The sequence below is a fragment of the Artibeus jamaicensis genome, unplaced genomic scaffold, assembly GCF_021234435.1.
Source record: "Artibeus jamaicensis isolate MK-2021 breed Jamaican fruit bat unplaced genomic scaffold, CSHL_Jam_final contig_233, whole genome shotgun sequence".
In the NCBI taxonomy this organism is placed as follows: Eukaryota; Metazoa; Chordata; class Mammalia; order Chiroptera; family Phyllostomidae; genus Artibeus; species Artibeus jamaicensis.
This window is the reverse complement of record NW_026521486.1, coordinates 39,116,816-39,142,031: the sequence shown is the minus strand read 5'-3', so window position 1 is coordinate 39,142,031 and position 25,216 is coordinate 39,116,816. Positions and strand designations below refer to the sequence as shown.

At 38.8% G+C, this 25,216-nt stretch overlaps 1 protein-coding gene across 6 annotated transcripts in view; it reads right to left on the bottom strand.

The window, feature by feature from the left end:
• The window catches only part of BICD1 (BICD cargo adaptor 1), a 177,962-nt gene that overhangs the window by 13,953 nt on the left and 138,793 nt on the right, over window positions 1–25,216 (bottom strand). For 2 of the 6 annotated variants that reach the window (XM_053662006.1, XM_037139736.2), the window contains exons 6-8: window positions 19,904–20,055; window positions 17,283–17,600; window positions 16,124–16,317 (exon numbers count right to left, since the gene is read on the bottom strand). In XM_053662006.1, coding sequence (XP_053517981.1) covers window positions 16,124–16,317; window positions 17,283–17,600; window positions 19,904–20,055 — 664 coding nt within the window. Of the gene's footprint in view, window positions 1–16,123; window positions 16,318–17,282; window positions 17,601–19,903; window positions 20,056–25,216 lie in introns of those variants that run through there. The other 4 variants (XM_037139735.2, XM_037139733.2, XM_053662007.1 and 1 more) reach the window with 3 other exon arrangements.

Below are 25,216 nucleotides of genomic sequence, written 5' to 3'. Positions count from 1 at the left end.
TCGAAGGGCTGAATTAAACTTACAGACACATCCCTGAGGGATGGTGTCCTCGGTGCCCAGATGCTCTCGGTGGCAAACACTCTCCTACAGCATGGCCAGCCCCCAGGCCCTGGTTTCCTGACTTGTGAACTGACGCATTCCTACCATTTCGTGACATCTTGTTTTCCACACCACATCTCCTTCGCTCGTGACCACAAACTCTGGTGCTACACACTCTCCCCTGAAAACTATCTGTTCCCTGAGTTTCCCTTCACCTAAGCTCTTACTCAGAAGACACGATTTCAGCTTCTCTTCTCTCTGACCATGTCCCCGTATGTGCACAACCTTCTAAAACTGAGGCGATTAGGAGGAAATCACATGTGGATAAGATGTGATTGGCAGAGTGGAATGGCAGAGTCTTGCCTCATCCGGGACATCCTGATTCCGTGGCAAGGGCAGAAGCCTGCGTGGCACCTCTGGCAGCCACACCACAGTGCTCTCCCATGAACTTGCCCTGTATACAGAGGGTGTTCTCAAGTCATGGTCCTTCCGTCCTGTACTTACGGTGTCCAGGATTCCAATGGAATATTTCATACACTTTTAGCTTTGTGTTCATCTCTAACGAATTTCACCTCTCCTACCTGAAACATCTTTGAGATGCAATTTTGTCATCTTCTAGTGTATTAACTTCCTCTCCATTTTATTTCTCTTTCAAATCAGAAATTGTTTACATGGCCATGATTTTTTCAGCATTTTTCCTTCAACAGAAACAGTGAGGAGGAAAGGGACACCTGCTTTCTGGTTTTTTTTTTCCTTTCTCATTTTGAACACTGCAACTCATAAACTCAAATATTGGCAGGAAAACTGAAAATTCACAACACAAAGAGCAAACATGCCTCATCGTGAGATGGACGGTATCTTTGATAACCTGGTTCACTGTCTCCAAGATGGTTAGAGACGGGTTTCATCATCGGATCTGCCCACTGGAACGACTGCTATTACAGAATATGACATTACTATCATTTTCAAGTAGGTACCACTTTAGAACAAAAATATTACCTACTTGGAGTAAACAGTCACTATTCCTTAAGGACCTTTCAATAAGGACAGATGATTAACAGTAGAAAAGGAAGAATGTTTAGTTATGAAACCTATTACACTAAGAATTGACAGAGACAGTTATGGATTGCTCTAAGATAATTCCATAGTTAATGATCACAGCATACAGACTTTTTTTTTATGTTCATAGGATATCCTTCTTCCTTCCCTCTGCAAACCTGGCCTTGTTCTTCCAAACTACACCTCAGTTGAGATTTTGGCAAATACAGAAGAGGAAGAGCATGCAGAAGGAATGTGGGAGGAAGAGGAAAGGGTGAAAGATAATGGCAGCAGGTACTGCTTCTTAAGTGCTGTCAATATGCAAACACTAGGGTAAGCACTTGGCATGCAACAGCTTTCATCCCCATACAAACTCAAAGACATAGGTTTGGTTTTTACTTTGTAAATGAGAAACTGAGGCCTAGGGAGGTTAAAGAATTTATGTATGTAATATTCTGTATGATTTTTACAGTGAACAAAAGCTTTTTAGTGCTCAGAATACTCAGCTGAGTTTGGTTGTCAAAATGTCTGTTTTGCAGATTAGAACACTGAGGATCGGAAGAGTTAAGTGATTTTCTGTGGGTCCACGGAGAGAGGGACAGAGTGGGAAGTTGAGCCCAGGTTTCTGACTGGCCACCCCATGCCCTTTTAGTAGAATGCCCCATGGAGCTTGTTACAGACTGACTATGCCCCCCAACCCAGTTCATATGTTGAAACACTAACCTAGTACCTACGAATATGCCCATATCTGGACATAGGCTCTTCAAAGACATAACTAAATTAGGGTGAACCCTAATCTAATCTGACTGATGCTCTTATGAGCAGAGGGGTTTAAAGACTTAGGGCACAAAGAGAGACCCAGGGAGACACTCACAGGGATAAAGGCCGTGGTGAGAAGGCAGCCCCGTGGGCAAGCCAAGGGCAAGCCAAGGAGAGAGGTCTCAGGTGAGACACCGGACACCTTGACCTTGGACTTCTAGCCTGCAGAACTGGGAGGGAAGCATTTGTTGTTTAAGCCCCTCAGTGTAACAAATACAGAGCCTCTGTTCTGGACCCAAAGTGAAATCAGGGGCGACTCTCTGACTCTGTCAGCAGTGCCTCTTTGGTCTCCATCAACCCAGAAGAGCTAAGTTTGCCTTGAATTCTTCTAAAATCTAAGCAGTCCAAGGGTTGAAATAAATAGGTTTTAATTCAAAGAAACTCAAAGGAAAGACATATACAGAAGGCCAGAGCACAGATTAGAAATGAAAATCTGTACCTGAATTTCCAGGAAAAACATCTGAGAAAGATGTAAATGTGGTCAAATCAGTGGTACTGGGGAAAACTAAATTGATGACAGGATGTAAAAATCAAGTGATTATGTTAGAAGAAGGTATAAATTTTTCTGCACTGTGCACTGAAGACAGAAAAATTGCACATTTTTAAAACCCCCAAAACTCAGGAATTTTGAATATTTCTGGATGAAGCACAAAGGTGCTCCCCACAGTTAATGTGCTTCGGAAGTGAGGGTTTTTCCACAACGGTCTACAAGAATGGACGACGGGGGTGCATCACAGTAATTTCCTCCTACTGGCCAATGATGCTTCTGCAGTAATCTCCTATTGTGGCTTGGCCTGCCTCTTGAGTCTCTCTCCTCTGTGCTCCTCAGATTCCCTCCATTTCAGCACAAGACTTAGAATCCATCAGATACCTCTGCTTAGATCCCTGCTCCACCAGCCAGAAGCTGAGAGACATTGACGAAGTGACCTAACCATTCTGAGCCTCAGTTTTTCCATCTGTTAAGTGAGGACATGAAATACCAGTCTGGCAGATATCAGGCAAAAGAGTGCTTGTGAAAGCATGTAGCCTGGGGTTCACTGACAGGCACTGGTCATTGCTTAGACAGGAAGGACCAAAGGGGGGAGTCAGATGCCTTTGAGGTTTTTAGTTTCAAGAAGCAAGGTAAATATTGTACCATTAACAACAATGAAAATTAAAAAGGCCCTAAATAGACTGCATGATGGAAATCATTTTAATAAGCATTTGCTCCTAACATTTTATTCAACTGAAATGCTCTCTCTTCTCTCAGACTATTTAAAACTAACAGCTTTCAGTCTTTACTCCTGACCACTTCAGAAGGAAGTGTCTGCTTCCTCTAAACTCCTACAGCACTTATCTCGTCCCCTGCAGTATTTCTTGCGCACAACTTGTGACCACAGCTTTCTGCACAGTAAACCCAACTTCCTCCGTCAGGCTACAGGGCTGAGAGCAGAGAAGACCTTGCCTTACAATTTTTATAATTCTTTGTTTCCCACGGTAGTTTGCTTCGAGAATTTGCATGTGGTGCAAAATGCTTGCTAGTCTACTGACTTCACTCTCCTAAAAGATCTTTGAACTGGTTTCTTTATTGGCACTTCTTTAATGCCATTGTCTGATGGACCCACCCAGAAAAGGCAGAGTTTACAACTTAGACATTCCTGTCCTCATAACTGTATCTTTCTAACAAAAGGAATAAAAAAGAATAAATACTATCTGATAAAGGTTTTAAAGCTAATTTAGTAATATCAGGTAATTAATTGGTATTATTCTTTGACAACTGTAAGATGTATATGTCCTAAAAATAAATTTTAATTGCCATTATTTAAAGTGTGCCAAGTGGCATCAATACTCAATTATTCCTCACTAAATCTACAAAATGAGTCATAGTGTGTTAATGAATTAACAGAAAAGTTAATGGAAAGAAGCATCAAAATACATTCTCCTAGTAGGAACAATTAAGTAGTCCTATTGACGCCTATAAATATACATTGAAAAAATAAACAGAGAAAGTAGAGAATTTAGAAAACATAACAAATTTAAGGTAGAAGCATTATATAAAGAAAAATAATGAGGAGAGCACAAACTAGAAACATTTATATAAACGGCAGTCAGGAAAAGTTAAAATGTTTTAGAAAATCTAACGATGAATTTAGTGCTGCACTGAGGTGCAAACATGGACGGCTGTGAACGACGCAGCATTTTACAATCAAACACACAGAGTTGCTATCTCATCCCTCTTTGCCAAACATGTCACACATCCTGTTAATGCATTAGTTCCTCAGAAAGTGCCCACAGATAGGATAGCAGCAGAATTTCCAGCTACGTGGGTGCGATCTGCTCATTTATGTCACCAGACACTTCGGCCTTAACTTTACCATCAGTGTTTAACACAGCAAATCCCATTATATACGTTTATACCCTTGATAGTCAGAAATAATCATTATTCATTAAGTATTATTGAAAAATAATAAAGACAGAATTGTTGAAATACACAAAAAATTTCAGTATAGACAATGCAAAAATATGACTGTTTTAAAAATACTTTAAAAACTCTGGCTCTGTCTTTATACGACAACTGGGTATAGTTTATCACACTTTGGTGATAGGCCTTAAAATTGTCTTCAACAACTGTATCAAAGCATCACTTGGTAAGCAGAGGGAGCATTTTTAGACTTTTCAGTGATTATAGATTAGACAAAAACTTTCCATTCAGCTTCCCAGTTGCTGTCCTGATGAATGTCACCTCACTAGCTGATAAAACAAAGCAATGTTCATAATCTATTTGTATTTCAAACCCTGCAGAAGAGAAATATAAAAATGCTCTGCTGCTTCTGAATGACTCACAATCAAACCACGAGTGTGTATGCGACCACAGCCTATGGCAAGAAAGACGTGAAAGGCGAAGCAGGGGGAGGGAGATTACACACAGTGGCACCAAGAGGTAAAAGCACATTTTGCTGCCAGATTTTTACACCAATTAAACACCTATTAGAAAATAACCTTTTGTTCAGAAACGACCTTCCCAAGAACAATGTCAGCTGGCACAGAGTTAAATGAAGAGGGTGCAGTAGTCTGTTCTCAATCAGGCAAAGTCAACAACAGCATGTATGAGAAAGACCAGCCTGTGCCTTTGAAATGTCAGAATTAATTCATAATCAAAAAGAAATGAAAGATAAGTTAAACTAAAACCAAACATCCATTAAAAAGATCCAATATAAAAATGTAACCTAAACAAGAAAAATATATGAGATAATACTCAGTAAAATGTGTTTGATTTTCTTATTTGATATTTTTTCATTATTTTTTGTCATTTAAAAAAAATCGATGCTAGAAAGTATTCTGATGGGTTCGGGGCATCCTATTCTATAAAACAATAGATCTGAAATTATAGGCTTTCATCAATGTCAGTAGCTTTTGTATTTATTTTAAGAAAAAAAGAAATACTTATAACATGTAACCCATATTTTTGAGGGAAAACAATTCAGAAACCCCCAACTAAACCAAGTGTTTCAAAACGTACTATGTCCTAATAAGCAAATTAAACCATAAGCATAACTCAAAGAAAAAGCAGTATGTTTAAATATTAAATATTTTTTAAGATCCATATTTATAGAAGGTGCTTATTCATTTTTCAAAGAAAAGAATAAGGATTTATAATGACAAGCTTCCTAATGTAAAAGTATTTGCTTTGTAGAAATCTAATGAAGCAACACTATTTCTTTAATAAATTTCAGAAATTTATTAAAGAAAACAAGCTTCACCTACAGATTTATAGCCAACTTACCTCTTTTTGCTTGATGTCAAGTAGTGCATAAAAAAAGAAAAAAATTTATGTTTAACTTGTTCTACTATCATCACATAATGGCTTATTCCATAAATACCTACTCAGACTAAATGATTATTCTGTACTTGTGTATGTGTGTCTTTAAGAATCCTATGAACAGAGGTGGAGCTGAGACTGCCTGGAAAGCCAGAGACATCTATTGAAGGTGAACTCATCAACATCCTCACTGGGATGTCTGCGCCGGGCACCTGGGCAACCCTGGGCCAGGGCTAAAGGTGCTCCTTTCTACTCTAAATTTCTAATTTCACTTCTTTTGATCCAAACTGATCACTGATTTCTCAACTTTTAGTAAGATATCATCTTAAGTGCAATGAAGAATTAAGAGGTGAGGCTCAGTTTTAGAACAAACAATGGATTAGATGAACAGCATCAGAGCAGCGAAAAAGTTCTTAACATGAGTAAAGTGTATCTCCTTCAACTAAAAAAAAAGTACCAATTTCATAACCACTCAAAGTAGGTTCAAATGACAGTCCTGTTCTAAATCATTGTCCTGTAAAATAAATGTACACACTTTCATATACATCTCTAATACAAATACTTGAAATTACAGAAGCTGTTTCTTTTAAGAAATTATAAGAGTAACAGTCTAATCTCATCTACTTTTCAAGAACAGTCACTGACTCATGCAATTACATGAAAGGTTAATTGAAGAAGCAGTCCCTCTGAAGGAGATCTGATTTGTGGACTGGACACAAGGAAGTGACATAAATAACCTGAGCACCATAACAGAAAAAGAAAATCTCAGGGGTCCAGTAATGAGCAAAAAATGAAACAAATTTGGCTTCGACCTGTACAGTTCACAAAAACTTTAAATTTGTGATACTGAGAATAAGTATATCAATGACTGTTTCTTTTTGGCTTAAAAGACAACAAAATTAATGGTTATATGATATCTTTATGACTTTTTTGTCAACAATAGAAAGGAGTAAAGTCAAACATTTGGAGTTGTGCTTTTCCTCTCATACCTTTCGGGCATAGTAAGTACACTGGGGAATCGGCCGGGAGAACCAAACAAGCATTAATAGATGACTGAAGAGAGGGGTGTGTGGAAGAAGGGACACACAGCCGTGCAACAGGAAAATGAGAGGCTGGCGGGGATGCTTCACCGCACTGTGAGTCTTTTCTGGTTGATTAGCTGTACACATTTAATGACTAGGTCACTTTAGGTAGGTGTAAGTGTTATGGAACTAGTACATTTTCACTACATCTTTTAAAACAGAGGACTACTCAGTAGCAAGCGTAGGCTTTCCTCATTTGTTCCATGCTCACAGCCTGAGCACAGGCTGCTCCTTTAGGCCCAGCCCAGCTCACTGGGAGCTCCGGAGAGCTGTGAGACCCAGGTGCAGCACGCAGAAAGGTCCATTCCCCCAGGTGCGTTAATGTTCAGAAGGGTCTGTTTGACCGCCACGTTGAAGGGCACCAGGGAAGCATTTCTGAATTAATCAGTGGCCCCCGTCTCTAGTATCACAAAATGGGTATAGGTTTACAAAGTGAAGCCCATCCATTCTGAGAAGGAAACCCAAGTGTTAGTACTCTGCAAAAATTCAGTGTGAACTCAAAACACTGCCCTTTCCTGTCTTGTATAGTCAGTTCATAACACTTACATACTGTAAACTGACCAAAACATTAGGTAACAGGAAGTTTTCTGTTCCTTGATGGAAAGTATACGATATGATGCTAAAATATTTTAATATAGTTCTATTTAGAGACACGGATTGTATACGATGAGCTCCAGGCCCAATCGTGGGGAGAAAAATTTGTATTTGTAGAATCGGGGTGTCTCACAGCTGGGAGGTATCCCTTCACGCTAGCTGTCCATATATCCTTAGAAATGTAAAGGAGGGCCTCCAGATGTCAACCCACAGATGGGCTTTGCTGGGTACCTATGGTGGCTTTTCCTTATTATGCTTTTCTTCCTATTCTTTGTAGACAGAAAGAGTCCTTTTCAAAGATACAGTACGAATATGAGTCCAGGAAATGCTTGCAATCAGAGGTTGTTACAACAGGGGTTGTTACGTAGTTCTAGTGAGGGCGAACAGCAGAATATGATGACCAGTGCCAGAGACTGGAGTAAATAGTGTGAGGATGGCACAGAACATCAATGTTCAACCTTTTTCACCTCACAGCACACATAAACTAATTACTAAAATTCTGTGGCACACCAAAAAATATATGTTTTTTGCCTATTTGACAAAAAATAGGTATAATTTTTATTCATTCACTCTGGACAGCTACTACTGTGTTGGCTATTGCCACTTTTTTAATTTGACAATCTAAGGAAAAAGAGGTCAGTGCCCTTGACTAAACAGTCAGGTACAGCATGTTTTAAAAATTCTTGTAGCACACCAGCTGAAAATTGCTGGCATGGAAGATGCCGATGGCCATTTTTGCCTGAAATACAATGAAGCAGCACCCTGGCTGCCCACTAGAACAGAAGACTAAACTCTTCTCTGGACAGGGTGCTTTGGGACATGAGGGCTAGCCTATCCTGATGGCAGACAGTTGTAAAACCTGATTCTCTGGCACAAAGGATGTCAAAGAAACTAAGGGTTAGTTTCTGTAAGTCATTGACGTCAGGTTGGTGGAAAAAGGCTGTTGGCTGTTCCCTGACTTAAGGGTGGGGAGAATGCACACATAGAAGGTGAAGGGATAACATGCAATGTTTAAATTTAGAACTTGGACTAGTCTGTCATTTGGGTTGGCCTCCTTGATGAGTCTGAAGCAGGAGCTATGACTTGGGAACCAACCCAGGAGGTGCCTCGCTCTTTCGGGTTTTCCATCTGCCTGTCACGTCAGTATTCCACAGTGAGCCAGTGTTGTTCGGGCAGGATCAGGAGAGGAAGGTACTGACTGCCTTGAGTGTGCTGGGCCTTCCCTGTGTCTCAGCCCACTGTGCGTCTCCAACACACTTCCAGCTTGTTAAAATCATTAGTAAGTAAGGTCTAGAACTGCACTGTCCAACAGAGTAGCTACCAATGAATTCTGGCCATTGAGCACTAGAAATAGGGCTAGTTCAAACTGAGATATGCTGTAGTGTCAAATACACACCGAACTGCAAAGAGTAAGAGGAGCAGAATGTAAAATATCTCAATAATGGTGTGCTGTAATGGTAATATTATGGATATAATGTGTTAACGAAAATGTTAAAAGTAAGTTCACCTGTTTCTTTTCATTTTTTTCTCAAGTAGCTACTAGAGTATTAAAAATTACGTAGGTAATTATCACATCATCTTCCTGTTGAACAACTCTGGTTTAGAGGTGGAATGTTCTTATATCTGTCATTTTATTATTTGGCAAGAAATACTTTTATTCTACACATGAAAACATTTCAAGCTTTCTTAAAGGGTTCAGGCATAACTTTTACAGCTTCTGGTTAAAAATAAATGAAAAGATGAGTACTGAGATGAAGAAAATCCAAGATATATTAAATGAAAAAAAAAACAGCATGCATAAGAATGTTTGTGGTTGTGTAAATGTGAGTGATACATATATAAAACACTATTTGTGAGTATATATGTATATACTTATATATATTTGTTTCTATAGGTAGAGAATGTTTCTGAAATACACTAGATTGTCTGGACACAGTTGTAGCAGAGAGAGCTGCTTTCTTTTTGAACACCCTTTTGTACTTTTTGAATTTTGAACCATCATCTACTGAAAAGCATACTTAACTAAAAAACATATAAAAAGGAATAAGAGAAAAAGTAGGGAAAGCCTACCTGTTTATATGGAACCTTTTGCTCTACAGTATATTATTCATATATTTGGCCCCCTAAAATAGATTGCCTTGATTTAGGGGCACGCATATATTAAAACAACCAAACAAAGGAACTTCAAAATGATATGTGCTGCCTGCATTAAATAATAAGAAAAGTAAACTGACTTGAAAAACTTCTAAATGCAACTGTTATGTAGATTATATCACCCATATTAAACCATATCTGTGTAAAGTGCAGCATAGGGACTATAGTCCATAATACTGTAATAACTATGTACCATGCCACGTGGGTACTAGACTTATTGGGGGGATTGCTTCAAAAGTTATAGAAATGTCTAATCACTATGCTGTACACCTGAAACTAATGCAACATTGAACATCAACTGTAATTTTAAAAAATTTTTAATGGAAAAAAAACTAAATTGTAAGAAATATTAAAAAACAAAAAACAAAACACATCTGAGCCCTGGCTGGGTGGGTTAGTTGGCTAGAGCATCCTCCGCATATGCCAAGGTTGTGGGTCCCACCTCAGTCAGGGAACATACGAAGGTCAACGAATGAATGCGTAAATAAGTGGGAAAACGAACTGCGCACGCGCGAGCTCTCTCTCCCCCTCCTCTCTCTCTAAAATTAATAAATTAAAAAAAATCTGAAATAAACTACTTATAATTTTGTACAACAGAAGAACTACATGTGTAGATAATTAACCACAATAAAGCCGTACATTATAAAAAATGTGGCACGATGACCAGTTTTCTAACAACTTGAGGATCCCCTGTGTATGAGGTACAAGGCAAGATCTTAGGGACTGAAAAACCAAGGAGGCAAGATTCCTGCTTGAAAGGAGCTTAGAGATTCACAGAGGAATCGGATTTTAAGACAAACTATGACTGCTGTCTGTCAGGGGGCACAGAGGAGGAAGCAGCTAATTCTGCCTAGAGAAACGTGGGATTAGGAAAGTCTTCATAATTTCTGTGGATTTACGTACACAGTGATAAACTGGTATATAAGATATACATACAGCTTAACCCTTTGCAACAGAAAATAAAGGAGAAAAATCTTGTAATTTCAAAATATTTTTGTATGAAGCTAGTTAATCTGGATGAAAATGAAAACATTTGGCAATAGTAGAGGACATTTTGTATTTACCTAAAGCAAATATGGAGCTCTTTGGGAAGACATTAGATAAATTCCTGTATTTTTTCAGTTTTCAATTAGGAATCTGTCCTGATAGTGACGGACAGAATCTCATGAAGACAGGCATCTCTCAGATGACATGCTTACATTCTTAACATACGTGACACATTCCAATTTAAGATCATTCGATACTAAAAGATTTCCTGCAAAAATGACACTACTACTTGAAGAAATACTGAAAGAAAGGACAGAAAACTTGAGGGTGTTTTCTGTTTCTACTGTAAAACGAACCACGGCTAACCCAGAACAAGTACGGCAGATATTCCGGCAACAAGCCTGGTTCCCTAGACTTTGGAAATCTGATGCCATTTTAAATTGCACATCCCATTGGGGCAAGATAGAAAAATGTATTTTTCAACTTGTGGTTGGTAATTCTGTGAGTTAATGTTTTTGAATTAATTTTTGTTTTGGCAGATTTCAAACTGAGGGCAATATGCTCTAACATCAGGAAATACCCAGCGAAGAACCCTGTGGAAGCCACGTTAAAAGAAAATACAAGCCTAAAACAGTACAGATTTCAACAGAATATTGTTCACTCCTGCTACTTCAAGAATTGAATCCTCTGGGAAAACAAAGTATAGTGATATGGGGAAGTGGAACACACAAATGTAAAAGCATCAACAGGAAAATACTTAGGGGAAAAAAAAACCATTGAGGTAGTCAGTTTAGAAAGTAAATTCGAAGAGCATTCACCGAGCTCCTTCCATGTACAACCACAGGGCACGAAGGAGCAATGGCAGTTAGAATAGGATGCGTGTACATGGGACAGGCTGGCTTTTGTATACAGTTGGACTCCTCTAACTTCAGATTCATGTAAACATTCACATTCTTCACAGCTCTGATTCTGAGTTTCCATCACCTGTCTTCTGCATTTTCTTTATTCCCTGTATGTACTTCTTTACCTTAGGGGTTAGCCACGTCTAATCCATTTCCACCTTGCTGTCAGGGTGACCTCAACATAATGAAAATCTGGTCCTATTCTTAAAACTGTAAACTATGTCCACAAAACAAAGTGTGCTCTGACTAAACTGGCCCTCTGTTTTCAGATCTCTGCCTCCCTTTCCAGTCTCATTTCCTCCCACTCCCAAGTCCTGCCCCCATTTCTGGCCAGAAGCTCACAGTCTTTACACAAGCTGACCTGCTTTCCTATAAGGCTTTTCCCATGACCCACGCTGACACCCTATTAAGTTCTAGTTACCTTTCATGACTGGTGCTCTTCTGGGAGGAGTCTTCCAACCACACTAACTTCTCTGCTATTCCAGGAACCTCGAGTAACATTACTTATTCGATAACTCCCATACCAGATTATGAATTTCTTGAATAACAAGTGGAGAGTTTTATTTAAATATTATTATGTCAAGACCCAAGAAAAGGGCCTTATATGTAGTAGATGCTCATACATTTTTAAAATTTTAATGAATGAGGGAGTGAGCAAGCAAATGGGTTAATGAAAAAAACATGGTTTTGACACATGCTTAAGAACACAGGCTTTACGATATAACACACAGACAAATAAAAGTCTACTTGTGTGAATGTAGGGAAACGTAAAGGCAACTTTCATGAGCATGTTCGTGTCTACTGTTGACTGGACATCTAAAGGGGTGATTACACATCTAAGGTTAGGACTTTCTGTTAACCATCTTAAAATCAATGAAATCTAAAATATCATAGAAAATCTTTGGATTTCAAAACAATACCATCCTTTCATACTAGCTCAGTACTGGTGTCAGAGACAGAGAGGAGAAAGAATGAAAAGTGGGAAGGACAGAGGGGACTGAAATAATATCAGGGAGGAAAAGCTCCTGCCTGGAAAACACCATGTGAGTAAGTTGCTTAGGCTATTACTGCACAAAGAGAGCTGACACTTGCTTTCCAAGTTTGAGATTTCTTGTTCATCCTGTACAAACACTGCAGTTAAGGTCGTCACTATAGAAGTAACATCTCTTACCTACAAACTACGCAGATTCTTTTATATATTCTGGTAGATTGCTTTGAATTATTGATTAAATGTAAGGTTGTATTATGATTATGTAGGTCTGGGTAGTTGAGGCATCAAGATAAAATGTTGGCTGCAAAATAACCAATGCTTTTATGGAGATGTACTATCTGCCGTCTGATGGCAAACTTGTGGATGGTCCTTTTTGATTCCCATTCATCAAAGCTGGCAGGCACATGCAGAAGGACATGGAGTGTATATTATCAGGATAAGGATAAAGTCAAGGATAAGAAAGTCAGCAAGCCATGCCCAGAAACAGAATTTCTAAGACTGAGGTAGGAGACACTGAGCCACAGCCAGAGGAAAGGGCCAGAATTTTCTCCTAAAAGGCTGCAAGTTCATTATTACAAAGTACTAATCAATTAGTGCAAAACAGTCTACTTATTTTGAAAATCAATGCCCCACCCTACAGTCCATTCTCTAGAAATTGAGACATTGTGCCTTGAAGAAGATGAGGTTTTCTACTGACTATCTCACAGAAATAAAATCTATTTGAAAACATTCTTCTATATGATAAATAATATTTCATTCTTTGTGCCCTGAAATTTTAAATGAGATTTATAGTTCTCTCAATTCCTCAACCAAAGGCTCCAAACAAAAGTAATTTCATTTTCATTGGTTTAATTATTTCAGTGCTCCTCAGTGGAAAAATGACCCTTATATAATGCTTATTAGAATAATTAAAATTACCGAAAAACGACATATTGTATTTTAGAAAACAAAGCTTATCAAAAAACATTCTGATAAATTAACTGTGAACTGTCTTTTTAAAAATGATATATGTATATTATCACTAGCCATTAACTTTTATAATAATCAATAACTTACAAACTCATGAGTAAAAAACCCATAAAATTTATTACTTCCCAATGGGTTTAAGATATTTCTTGCATAAAACCTAGGGTTGCTTATATATAGCAATATTTTTCCTTTCTTAGGCTAATTAATATATTTTATATAGTAGAAACATCATAAATAATGTTTACTATGCTTTACCCAATATAGCTCACCTAAAAAAAATAATATATAGTCAATAATGCAAATATTTTTAAAAGTTACAATTTGTTTGGTATAGATGGTTTCTTAGTTTCTATAGTAATTCATTTAACTGGAAACTTCCAGAAAATGCTGCTGGATTAAGCTAAGAATTTAATAAGGACTAATCTGGTTGATTTTATTACATATAAGTGAAAATTCCTTGGGACATAATAACAGCTTCACTTCTTGCCCTCTTTTATTATTTTAACATCAAATAAAAGGTTAAAAATACAGTTTATCAATACGATGGCAATGTATTATTGTCCAGAAAGTGGTTTTCTGGACCAGGGAGATCCTCAATTCCACATTTTTTATGTCTTTAATCTTACATGAAGTAATAACTTAGAAGTCCAATGTCAATTTCTGGTTATTCAAAACTAAACAAGAGAAGGCAACAAAATGGTACTCCCATTCCTCCATGTTATCTAGTCTTAGAGTTGTACGATGTATAACATGTATGCATAAAGTCGTAAAAGGATTCAGAATGTGTAAAAATGAGAAAAATATTCTGTAGGGCTTTTAGCACATTGATATATCCTTTTTGACAGCAGTGTCAAAAATGGAACAAAAACATAAAGATGCCCAAACTACTAACCAACGATCTCACTCTGGAGAAAAAACTGAGTAGATGCAAAGCTGAATGCACAGAGGTTGTCTCAGCAGCACTCTATGATAGCAAATAATGGAAAACCACCTCAGGGGAGACAAGGGGGGAAGCTGTGAGTAATGTGATAACATCTGAAATAAAATTTATGATACAACCTTTGAAAATAAAAACAAGAATAGGTAGCAACATGGAAAAGTTTATGCATATAATATGCAAGGTTTTCATAATGTAATGACTAATGTAAAATATATATTCATGAAGACAATGATCAAAGTCATATATAAAATTAAAATAATTATTACTCAGATTTATTATTAATTTTAATCATATTGATATGATGCCTTTTAAAAGAAAATACTTGGGTTACTTATTAATTATACGATTTCTAGTGAGTTTTAGTAGATAGTGCTACTTAAATCTACCTGGAACACTAAAGAGACTGACGGGGTTTTATTCAAGGTAGGCGTCCTAATGAATCATTACCACTTTGGCAGTTCAGATAGTTTAAGGTACAGAGGCACCTTCCAGGGGGGTCTAAAACAATAGCAAATGAGCTCTGAAAATAGACACACTTGCAGAGTTGTTTCTTTTTTTTTTAAGGTGTATGTTTTTACTGTTAGGGTCTTCCGACTCATTGTCACTATTGATTTCCTCAAACATTCTCTGAATGCTGAACATGTGCTGTAAATTTCCACACATTTTTAACCCCAATCTGCAGGCAGATTCATGAATCAGATAAGGAAAACACTGTATGACAGATCCAAAGGCTGAGGTTTCCAAAAAGGAATTAAGGTAAAATTCAAATAAATGAAGTAGGAGGTAAAATCTAAGTAAATTTTTAAAAAATCTGTGGCAAATGTGGAAAGCTGAAAGGCCACAGTAGGGCCCAGAAAATAACAGAAGTGAGTGCAGCAGGCTGTGTAGAAGTAATGGGGAGGAAGGAGGACTGTGGCCCGAGTGTTCTGTTTAAAAAGCAGCAACCAGGACGTAGATCTAACAGGTCGCTGCCGTGCATGAATGCAGACCTTGGGCTTGGGCTGCCAGATACTCAGAATCATTCAAGGAGGCCAGAAATATAGATGCCTGTGTGAAACTTCTGAGTTTCTAAGTGTTGACAACTAACTTAATTAGTTTCAATTTTTCATTCCCTGTGAGAGCCAAATAATCAATGCCTTTGGGCTTATTTGGTTTCACGGGCTCCTACATGCCCTCTCTGATCTCCAGTGAGTATTCAGGGACTTCCCCAAGGGATTTGCCAGAAGTCATATTTTCAGTTGAGGCCCTTCTTAGGAAAAAGAAAAAGAAAAATGCAAAACAGTGATTCTACATAGGTAAGCACACAGGCAAGCATAAATCAATACGGGCCTGCAAACTACAAGAACATTATAATAAGACCTGCATGCTCTTGAGGAGGAAAACCTTAGCAGATTTTATTTTTATTTGTCTATAAGGATTGAGGAAACATTCTGAGTCACTACAAAAGATTAGCCCCCAAAGGCTTTTTACTAAAAACGATCAGAATGAAATGACGACATTTGGCCAAGATGGAATTGCTATGAGCTACCAAATTGCAAATAGGATCCAGGTATGTGTCCTGCAATGTGCCTGCCTGTCGCTAGTGTCCCTTTACCTGTCTCTGGAGATTCCTACAGAATGAGGGTCTGGCTGAGTACAGGAGGAAACAGGGGGCTAACTGTAAAGGTGTTTTCAGTTGAGCTGTAGCAATTTCCCTGTCACCAAAGTTAGGCTCTGCAGAGGCGTGGGCATGAGTGGTTGGGAGGAAGGGGAGAGTTGTCTATTCAGCTAATCACTTGCGTCACATGCACCCAAGGAAAAAATGTTTACCTGGTGGAGCCACGGTTAACCTTTTTTCCTTGCTGAGCCGGTGCCCTTGGATGAATTCACTCATGGAAGGGGGGCCCTTCAGAAGAAATGATTCTGTGGAGGTGGGATCAGGGGGAACTCTTAATAAACTCTGTAGGTAGGAGGCCCCTGAAGTCCTGGGACGGCTCTGATCACAAAGGGAAGGTGAAAATTGTCTTGCAGGAGATCCAAGAAAATACATATAGGAAACAAAAAAGTTTTACTTTAATTACCTTTCAAAGCCTCACCAGTGACAACATTATTTATATTGGCATTTAAGTTTTTTTTAACATGTAAGTCAAGATTTTTGCTAACTGTTTGGTTTCCACACCAGGCTACTACCCCATTTGGAAACCATACTGGATACTGAAAAAGAGATTTATTAGAGTTAGTTTGAACCACCAGTAGAAATTTTTATATTATTTGATTTTGTACAGAAATCTCCTAAAATGAAAATTTTGCCATTAACTGAAAATATAGCAAAATTCAACATCCAAGAATATGGAAAAAGGTCAGAAAAATCAAGCCACTGAAAACCTTACAAGTGATTTCTTTGAGTAATATTTATATACCAAAAGCAAATGCACAGAAACCTGCTTTTAAGAAAAAGACTATACATATTCCATCCCACTTTACCTACATATAGACATCTCCTCTACTGAGTCCTCAGTTTTGGCAGCATAAACCAAGTTCCCCTAAGAGAACAGATTCATGCCCTCGCCCCATAAAGAGAAGCTGGTGAAAGCACCATTCGCAGAGGTACAATGACTTTCAAAATGACCACCCATGTAAAACAGAGCTGCATTCTTAATGTCCACCTTTTATCTACCAATTTTTAGGCTGGAGGTAAGGGAGAGGTATATTTATGCATACAAGGAACAGCAAAAATGTTGACAGACACTTGAAAGTTATGGTTCATTAAGAGGTGAGGCAAGGGAACAGAAAGGAGGAAATAAACACCATTATCAATAGGTTTTGACTGGAAAAAAACAACATTGTCGAGGTCCATTTATAATATGCCCCCTCCCAGTTCTTCTCTTCCTTCCCTTCCTCCGTCCTCCACAATCAGGACACATTAATGTTTGCAGTTAACTAAACATCTGGCCACTGCACCAAACTGTGAAGATCGCTGCATGCATACCTTTTCCTCTGAGTGCCACTGCTGACCCGAATGTTGGGTGTCTGTGGGCCCTGCCTACGCAGGAGGTAAGTGTCTATGGTGGGCACGGTGACTGATGCCTCCCCACTTACTTTAGGGCTGCCGATCTTGCTCTTTCCAAATTTGCCTTTGCTGCGTCGCGACTGCTCATGGTCAAACTCTAAGTCCTCTAGCCGCTGGGTCAGGGCGAGTTTTTGCTGGATAGCCATTCGTAACAAAGTATTTAGAGTCTTCTTCTCGTCCTCTGCGGCTGCCAACTGTCTCTGCATCTCATCCAACTGCGTGACATATTCATCACATCTGGAACCCAAATAGAAACGGGGTCAGGAGAAAATCCTGGCAAAACTGAATTTGGAATTGACATGGAAAAGTAATAGATTTTACTGGAAATTGGGTGCTTAGAACACTGGTCTTCTTAGAGCAGAATGGAGGTATTCCACCAAAGCAGAAATTAGCAACAGTGGAGCAGGTGCAATAATTGATCGCTCATCTGTGCCATGGAGTACTACACATGGGGACATTATTAACAGGTGACATCTTAGCCCTCAAGGACGGTTACTGTGGGGGCTGCTGTGTGGTGGCATAGGCAGTAAAGTCTCAGTCAGTGTTCACAGCATCTTAGATGTGTTCACAGCATCTTAGATTGTTCCAGTGGCTTCCAGTTCTTTGGAGGAATGTGGCAAGTTTGTTATAGGCTACGTCTGTAGCCTGCAAAAAAATATTAATGTTTATAAAGAAAGCATTTTCTTCCTTATCTACATTCATAGGTTTTATTTTAATCGAGTACAGATAACAGCTGCCACTGCTTTCAATGTAGCAGATTTGTCTGAATGAGAAGCCTGAGTAATTTCAATGATCTCTCGACCAGATGATTTAAGTAATAGGTGTCAAAGAAAACCAAGATTTGCATCGGACTTGACACAGATAAGGAGGACCATCCAACACCTCTGCAGGCTGGGTGCCTGTGCTGCAGCAGGAAGGCAGGCTCAGTGATCTGTTTTCCCCATCAAAGGGAAAACCTGAGCACATATACAGTTGAAAAAAAGAAATAGTCACATAATTACAGTTTTTCTGAGTTTATTTACCCACTGAGATAATAAAAATATTCTTCATATATCAACAGATCATTAATGACTTGGTGGAGTTATCCAAAATGTATTGTGCACACTTGGAAATCAGCACAAGCCTTGTGACATTTTAAAGAAAAAACAGACCCTGGAGTGAAAGAACTTGAGATCTGAGTGGGTCCCCATTTTCTTTTACCTTGAACATTAAGAGGCACAGTAAGGATATCATAAGAAAATTCAGGGCTTAGTAAAACACAATGTGAATTTCAGGATGCTGGATTTATTTTAATTGGGCAGATAACAGTATTTTTAAAAATACTATGGAGTTTGGCATTACTATACCCCCAAGGTCCCCAAATTTTCTGTGAAAATGCACTATTTGGGGGAATCATTCTTATGCAAACCAGATTGAGACTTTAAATGTCCCTTTAAAAAAGGTTTTGATTCTATACACAGAATGCTGACTTTGTTCGTCAATGGGGGTTATGGGCGCCGTCCTCATTCTCCATCCTGCCTCCCCCACCGGGGTCAGAGGTGACGCGTTCTACTCCCCGAAGTCTTAGCACGCTTGGCGTGACCCGGAAGCCAGTTTCCTCAGGTCCCCGCACCCCTGGGGGCCCTCGGGCACTCGGCCTCCTCACTGAGTCAATCACAAAGTATAAGCTTGAGCCTTTCTTTCCTGACATCCAAAGAAAGCTGGACAGAATCCCAGGCTCCTCTACAAGGACTTTGTTTTACACTTGTATCAGCTGCATGTACGTTATTTGCTGAATCTGCAAATATGCTATTGTTATGCTTTGTGAATTCTGTACCGAGCTGGCATCACAGAAATCTTTATGTAACTGTTTTTATTTTGGCAATAAATTGTGACAGCAAAAATGGTCACATATTGAAAATCTCAGGATTTTGAATGCCTTGAATCAATACATTCTTAATAAGCATTTCAAGTGTTAAAAACAAAATACAGTGGCACCTAGTAATGAAACTGGTGGGAGAGGGAGTAACTAATTAATTACTTGGACAATGTGGAAAATTTGGTGATATAACTACATTTTATGTTATATTTATATCAGTATATTAAAGTCTAAGCAATTAGCTGATATGATGAATATTAATCTTCATTTTGATAGTATCTTTCTCATATATTTATTCATGATAAGCACATTTATGTACTTTGGTATAATCAATTTTAGTCATAATAATATTTAGCTACTTTAGCAAGTAGGGTTTTTTCCCCTTGGTGGAGGCTTTTTTGTTGCTCTGATTCTTTGGGGTGCATAAGCACCTCTACTATAAATATAGAAAACAATATTGTATTAATTTTAGAATACATCTATGTAAAGGAATTGCTGAACCAGTGCACCCAGGAGAGGGCCCTGGAAAACAGCACAAAAAGTCTTATCTGAGATTTGTCAGAATGGAATCTCTTCTATTTTCTTCACAACTTCCACACTCAAGATGCACGAAGATACACAAGAGCATTTTAAAGTCTCCTCCCCAGGTACCACACCCACCCTCGGGAGATAAAATGATTACCTGGTTGCAAACATTGCTCTCAGGGATGAGAAAGTTGCTGCATCTTCTTTCAAAGCTTTCAGTTCATTTCTAAGTTTTGTCATCGTTTCAGTCACCATCGCTTTCTCATTTTCGTATTTGTTCTTGAGATTAGCTAGGGCCACCTCAGCTGTCTAAAGCAGAAAAATCAGCATGGTTACAACTTTCACATCAGGAAAATCTATCACAGATTTCCTCATGCTGGGCCTATTTCTTTAAGAAAGGGGAGTAAAATGGATTTGGTTGAGTTTTATATAAACATAGGTATGTACTTTGGACATAAGGCAGTTTTCCTTAATACCAAAACGTGTCGTGAATCCACAGTGTGGTGAAACTGCCCGAGAAGCCAGCTATGAGCCAGAGACAGCATGGGAAGCTCGGGCAGTGGCAGTTCAATACAGTTAACGGAGTGGGTTGCGAGTGTTGGATTTTCGTGCATGAATTCAGGGAGCCAAACTGAAACCTTAAACAAGAAGAATTTTATCAAGAAGTCGGGGGGAAAGCTCTGCTTCCTACTGAAATACAACAGAACTCATATATACTCGCAGCACCTGTGCTCTTAGGGGCTGAAACAAACAGAATAAACGATGGAGGCCATTGCAACTTATGTCATGCATCTATGACAAACTATTTATGCATATTTTATGTTTAAGAAAAAAATGGGGACTTCTAGCCAAGATGGAGGTATAGGTAGACACACTGTGCCTCCTCGCATAACCAAAATTAAGGAAAATAAAAATTTAGAAACAAAAAAAACAACCAGAACTGACAGAAATTTGAACTGTACAGAAGTCCTACAACCGTTCATCCAGACCTGTACAAGGGGTAGAGTCGGCTGCAGGCAGAGAGGGGTCCCAGCAGGAAAAAGCAATGGCTGGTGGACCCCCCGGGCATGGGGAGGCAAAGAGCAGACCCAGTGAGGCGCGCAAGGCAGCTGGCTGACTGTGGACACACATTCACGCAGATAAACCAGGTGAAAACGGGCAGCGAGACAGACCGCATAACCCAGGGCCCCAGTGCTGGAAATGAAGCTTAAAAGCACCGATTGAAAATACCTGTGGGAGTTGAGGTGCCAGGAGAGACTCCCAGCCTCAGAGGAGAATTCGTTGCAGAGACCCACCGGGTCCTAGAACATACACAAGCCCTACACACCTGGGAACCAGCACCAGAAGGGCCCAGTTTGCTTGTGGGAAGTGGCAGAAGGGACTGAAATCTGGGAAAGAGAGCAGAGCAAGCACCATTGTTCCCTCTTGGACCCCGCCCCCACATACAGCATCACAACCCAGCCACATGGGTTGCCCCACCCTGGTGAACACCTAAGGCCTCTGCCCCTCATACATAACAGGCGTGTCAAGGAAAAAAAAAAAGACCCAAATGAAAGAACAGATCAAAGCCCCAAAGCCAATACATCTAAGTGACCAAGAGATAGCCAACCTATCAGATGCACAGTTCAAAACGCTGGTGATCAGGATGCTCACAGAACTGGTTGATTTTTGTCACAAATTAGATGAAAAAAAATGAAGGCTACACTAAGTGAAATGAAGAAAAATGTACAGGGAAACAATAGTGATGGAAAGGAAACTGAAACTCAAATCAAGGGAGTGGACCAGAAGGAAGGAAGAAACAACCAAACAGAAAAGAATGAAGAAACAAGAATTCAAAAAATGAGGAGAGGTTTAGGAACCTCCAGGACATCGTTAAAAGTTCCAACATCCGAATTACAGGGGTACCAGGAGAAGAGGAAGGGCAACAAGTGGAAAACTTATGTGAACAAATAATGAAGGAGAACTTCCCCAATCTGGCAAAGGAAATAGACTTCCAGGAAGTCCAGGAAGCTCAGAGAGTCCCAAAGAAGGTGGACCCAAGAAGAAATACACCAAGGCACATAATAATTATATTAGCCAAGATTAAAATGAAGGAGAGAATCCTAGAAGCAGTAAGAGATAAGAGGACAGTCACTTACAAAGGAGTGCTCATCAGACTGTCAGCTAATTTCTCAAAAGAGACCTTACAGGCAAGAAGAGGCTGGAAAGAAGTATTCCAAGTCATGAAAGGCAAGGACCTACGTGCAAGATTGCTCTATCCAGCAAAGCTTTCATTTAGAATGGAAGGGAAGATAAAGTGCTTTTCAGATAAGGTCAAGTTCAAAGAGTCCATCATCACCAAGCCCTTATTACATGAAGCGTTAAAGGGACTTATCTCAGAAAAAGAAGATAAAAAACATGAACAGTAAAAGGACAACAAAATCACAATTACTAACAACCGCACCTAAAACAAAAGCAAACTAAGCAAACAACTAGAACAGGAACAGAACCACAGAAATGGAGATCACATGGAGGGTTAGCAACAGGGGAGTGGGAGGAGAGAGGGGGAAAAGGTACAGAGAGTAAGTAGCATAGACGGTAGGTAGAAAATAGACAGGGGGAGGGTAAGAATAGTATAGGAAATGTGGAAGCCTAAGAATTTATGACACATGGACATGAACTAAAGGGGGGGGGAATGTGAATGGGGAGGAGTGTGCAGGGTGGAGGGGAATGAAGGGGGGAAATGGGACAACTGTAATAGCATAATCAATAAAATATATTTTTAAAAATGAAAAAAAAGAATGATATTCTATATTTGTCCATACAGCTTCTTCAAAACAGTGAGCTGTAGTCAAATTTAACAAACTTTAATAATCTAATAATCAAATCAAATTTTAATAGTCAAATCTAATTCCTTACCAGTTCCATAAAAGCAAAAATTCCAAAATGTTGAATAAATTGAAATATGTGTTCAAATTTGGGATTTGGGCAAGCCTGAAGTTTTTTGGATAAAGTGTGTTCCAAACTGAGAACAAGGCTGACACGCAGATGGAAGGAAAACACGCTAATGTTGCCTGGATGGGAGCGTGAGATGAATGCATGTTTAGGGCCTGTCTGTCCGACCCACGGCACGTGGAGTGCACGTTGGCACCGGACCAGAAACACACGACCTTTACCAACTGTTAACTACAGATTTCCAGGCTGTGGAAAAATATTCAGTACTAATTTTTTAAAGTCCCTCGCTAATGAAAAATTCCATCATTAATAGGATTTCCTAGGAAGACTACCCTGGTTTTTAACATTTCTTTTTGTGCTTGAAATGGACAGCTTCAGTTTTTTAAGCTAAGTGCCAACTTCTGCAAGAGGTAAATGGATACTTTTTAAATTAAAACAATGTTGGGGTGGGGTCATTTGTTCATTTTTGATTCCAGAGCAGTTTCTTATTAGTTATGATTGAATTTAAACTCAAATTAAAATGAGAAATTACTTAAAAAATAGTTCATATGTCCCGCAGTGCTATAACGTGGTAGAATCTTTAGAAATATTATCAATTCAGAAAATTATCCAGAATGCTGAAGTTGACTTGGGGAAAAATGCTGTTTTCAATAAAAAAAAATAGACACATAGTCATTTAGAGCAAATAGTTAAGCCTTAGTTGTGAAAACATAGATGTAACAAATCTGTAAGCACATGGAGCCACGGGGTCATTTATTTCACTATAGGGAGGGGGTAAATGACAGAAAAACAAAATCTGAAACAAAAATACCAAGTTATTTATTATTTGTGAGAATTGCCCCCAAAGGATTCAGCTTGGTAGATTTCTTTGTCCACAGACTGTGCAAGGCTTTTTCGGAATTAATTCTAAGTGTCTATAACCCCTCAGCAGATTTCCTGGCATCTGCATTAGCCACATTCTTCAAACACCCTGAGCGTTTGCTTTCTAAACCTTCTGTCCAGCAACAGAGACCTTCAGAACCATCCCTTGAACACATCCTTTTACTTTGTGCCTCTACTGCCCGTAGTTCTTTCTCTCTGGAATTACTTCTCTAGAAAAACAGCTCCTGATCCTTTAAGGACAGACACAAGAATAATTCCTTCTGTTACTACTGGAAAAAACTGCTGGAAGTTTTTTCCAATTCCTCTAAAAGACATTAGTTATTTCCTCTGCAAGGTTCCCATAATTCAATCACAGAATGTCTAACATGAAACTGTAATGGTCTGTTTCTGTTTCGACATCCCCACTGGTCTGTGCATCCCCTTCTGGAGAGCAGGGACCAGGGGTTAGTCTTCTTTGCATCTTTAGAATCCAGCACAGTTTAATACACACGTGGTATTTCACAAACATTGGCTTATTTATCAGAAAACACTGTGCTTACAAAAAAATCTTAGAGCACATTAAAAGATTCTATAGAGAATGCAGAAAATTATTTTAAAATAGAAATTTTTCCCAATACCACAGAATTCTCACCTTAGCCTTACTTCATATGAAAGAACATTCTACTGTGTATAAATATAATGGGTATTATCTGTAGACACCTGAAACTATTTATGGCATAAACATCACAATGATAGGCCCAGCTTAATTAAAACGTAAACTAAATGCATGGCTAGAAATGTGTTTTCATTTAATTTGGTAAGTCCATAAGGGGATGACGCAAACCATGCCACAGCCAGGAATGCTTTGTTCTGCTCATTCCTACAGCACTGTTTATACCGTTCTCAAGTGCTTACATGCACCGTTTTGTAAACAGTGATAGGCATCACTGAACTCCTACTAGATTACTGGTCAATTATTTTTTTCATCCTGCTTACTGCCTGCCATGAAAAACGTAACCAGTGAATGCTTGCTCACAAATTAGTCTCTCCTGGCTGATCAGCCATGCTTATTATTTAACCTCTGGGTCGGTTATGTGTCTTGACATTCTCATCAATCTAGGTTTCTAAGTTATTAATATTCAACCTTCAGGAAGAAGTCAGAGAAGTTATCTGAATGGTTTGACCTCGAACACCCAGGGTATTACGTCCTTGGTAAAGGCTAAGTCTTACCTAATATGGTACTGGTTGTTTAAGGAACATTCTAAACCCCTGCGTCTTTGGAATGCAGCAGAATTTATGGTAACAAGTTCCTTCATTCTGAAGTCCCGCTGGAGTCAGATCTCTCCCAAATTCTACATTTAGCCTAATGTTTTCTATTTCTCTGAAGTGATGGCACAAAAATAAAGTCCTCTTTTACCTTTAGATTTATCTAAAACATGTTGATAGTGTTTATGGAGCAGACAATATTATTGTTTGTGGTATAAACCTCCAAATTGTACCAATGGATTTGTGGGAACTAAAGATGAAGATGCTAGAAAGCTATACCATAGATGACAAAACAATATTGTGGTTCTCCCAGATAAAAGCAAAATTAAAAAACTCTGAATCTGAAATTCACCCTTGTGTTCTAACACTAACTCTGCTTATGTTCACAAGAGGGTATCTGATGCTTTGT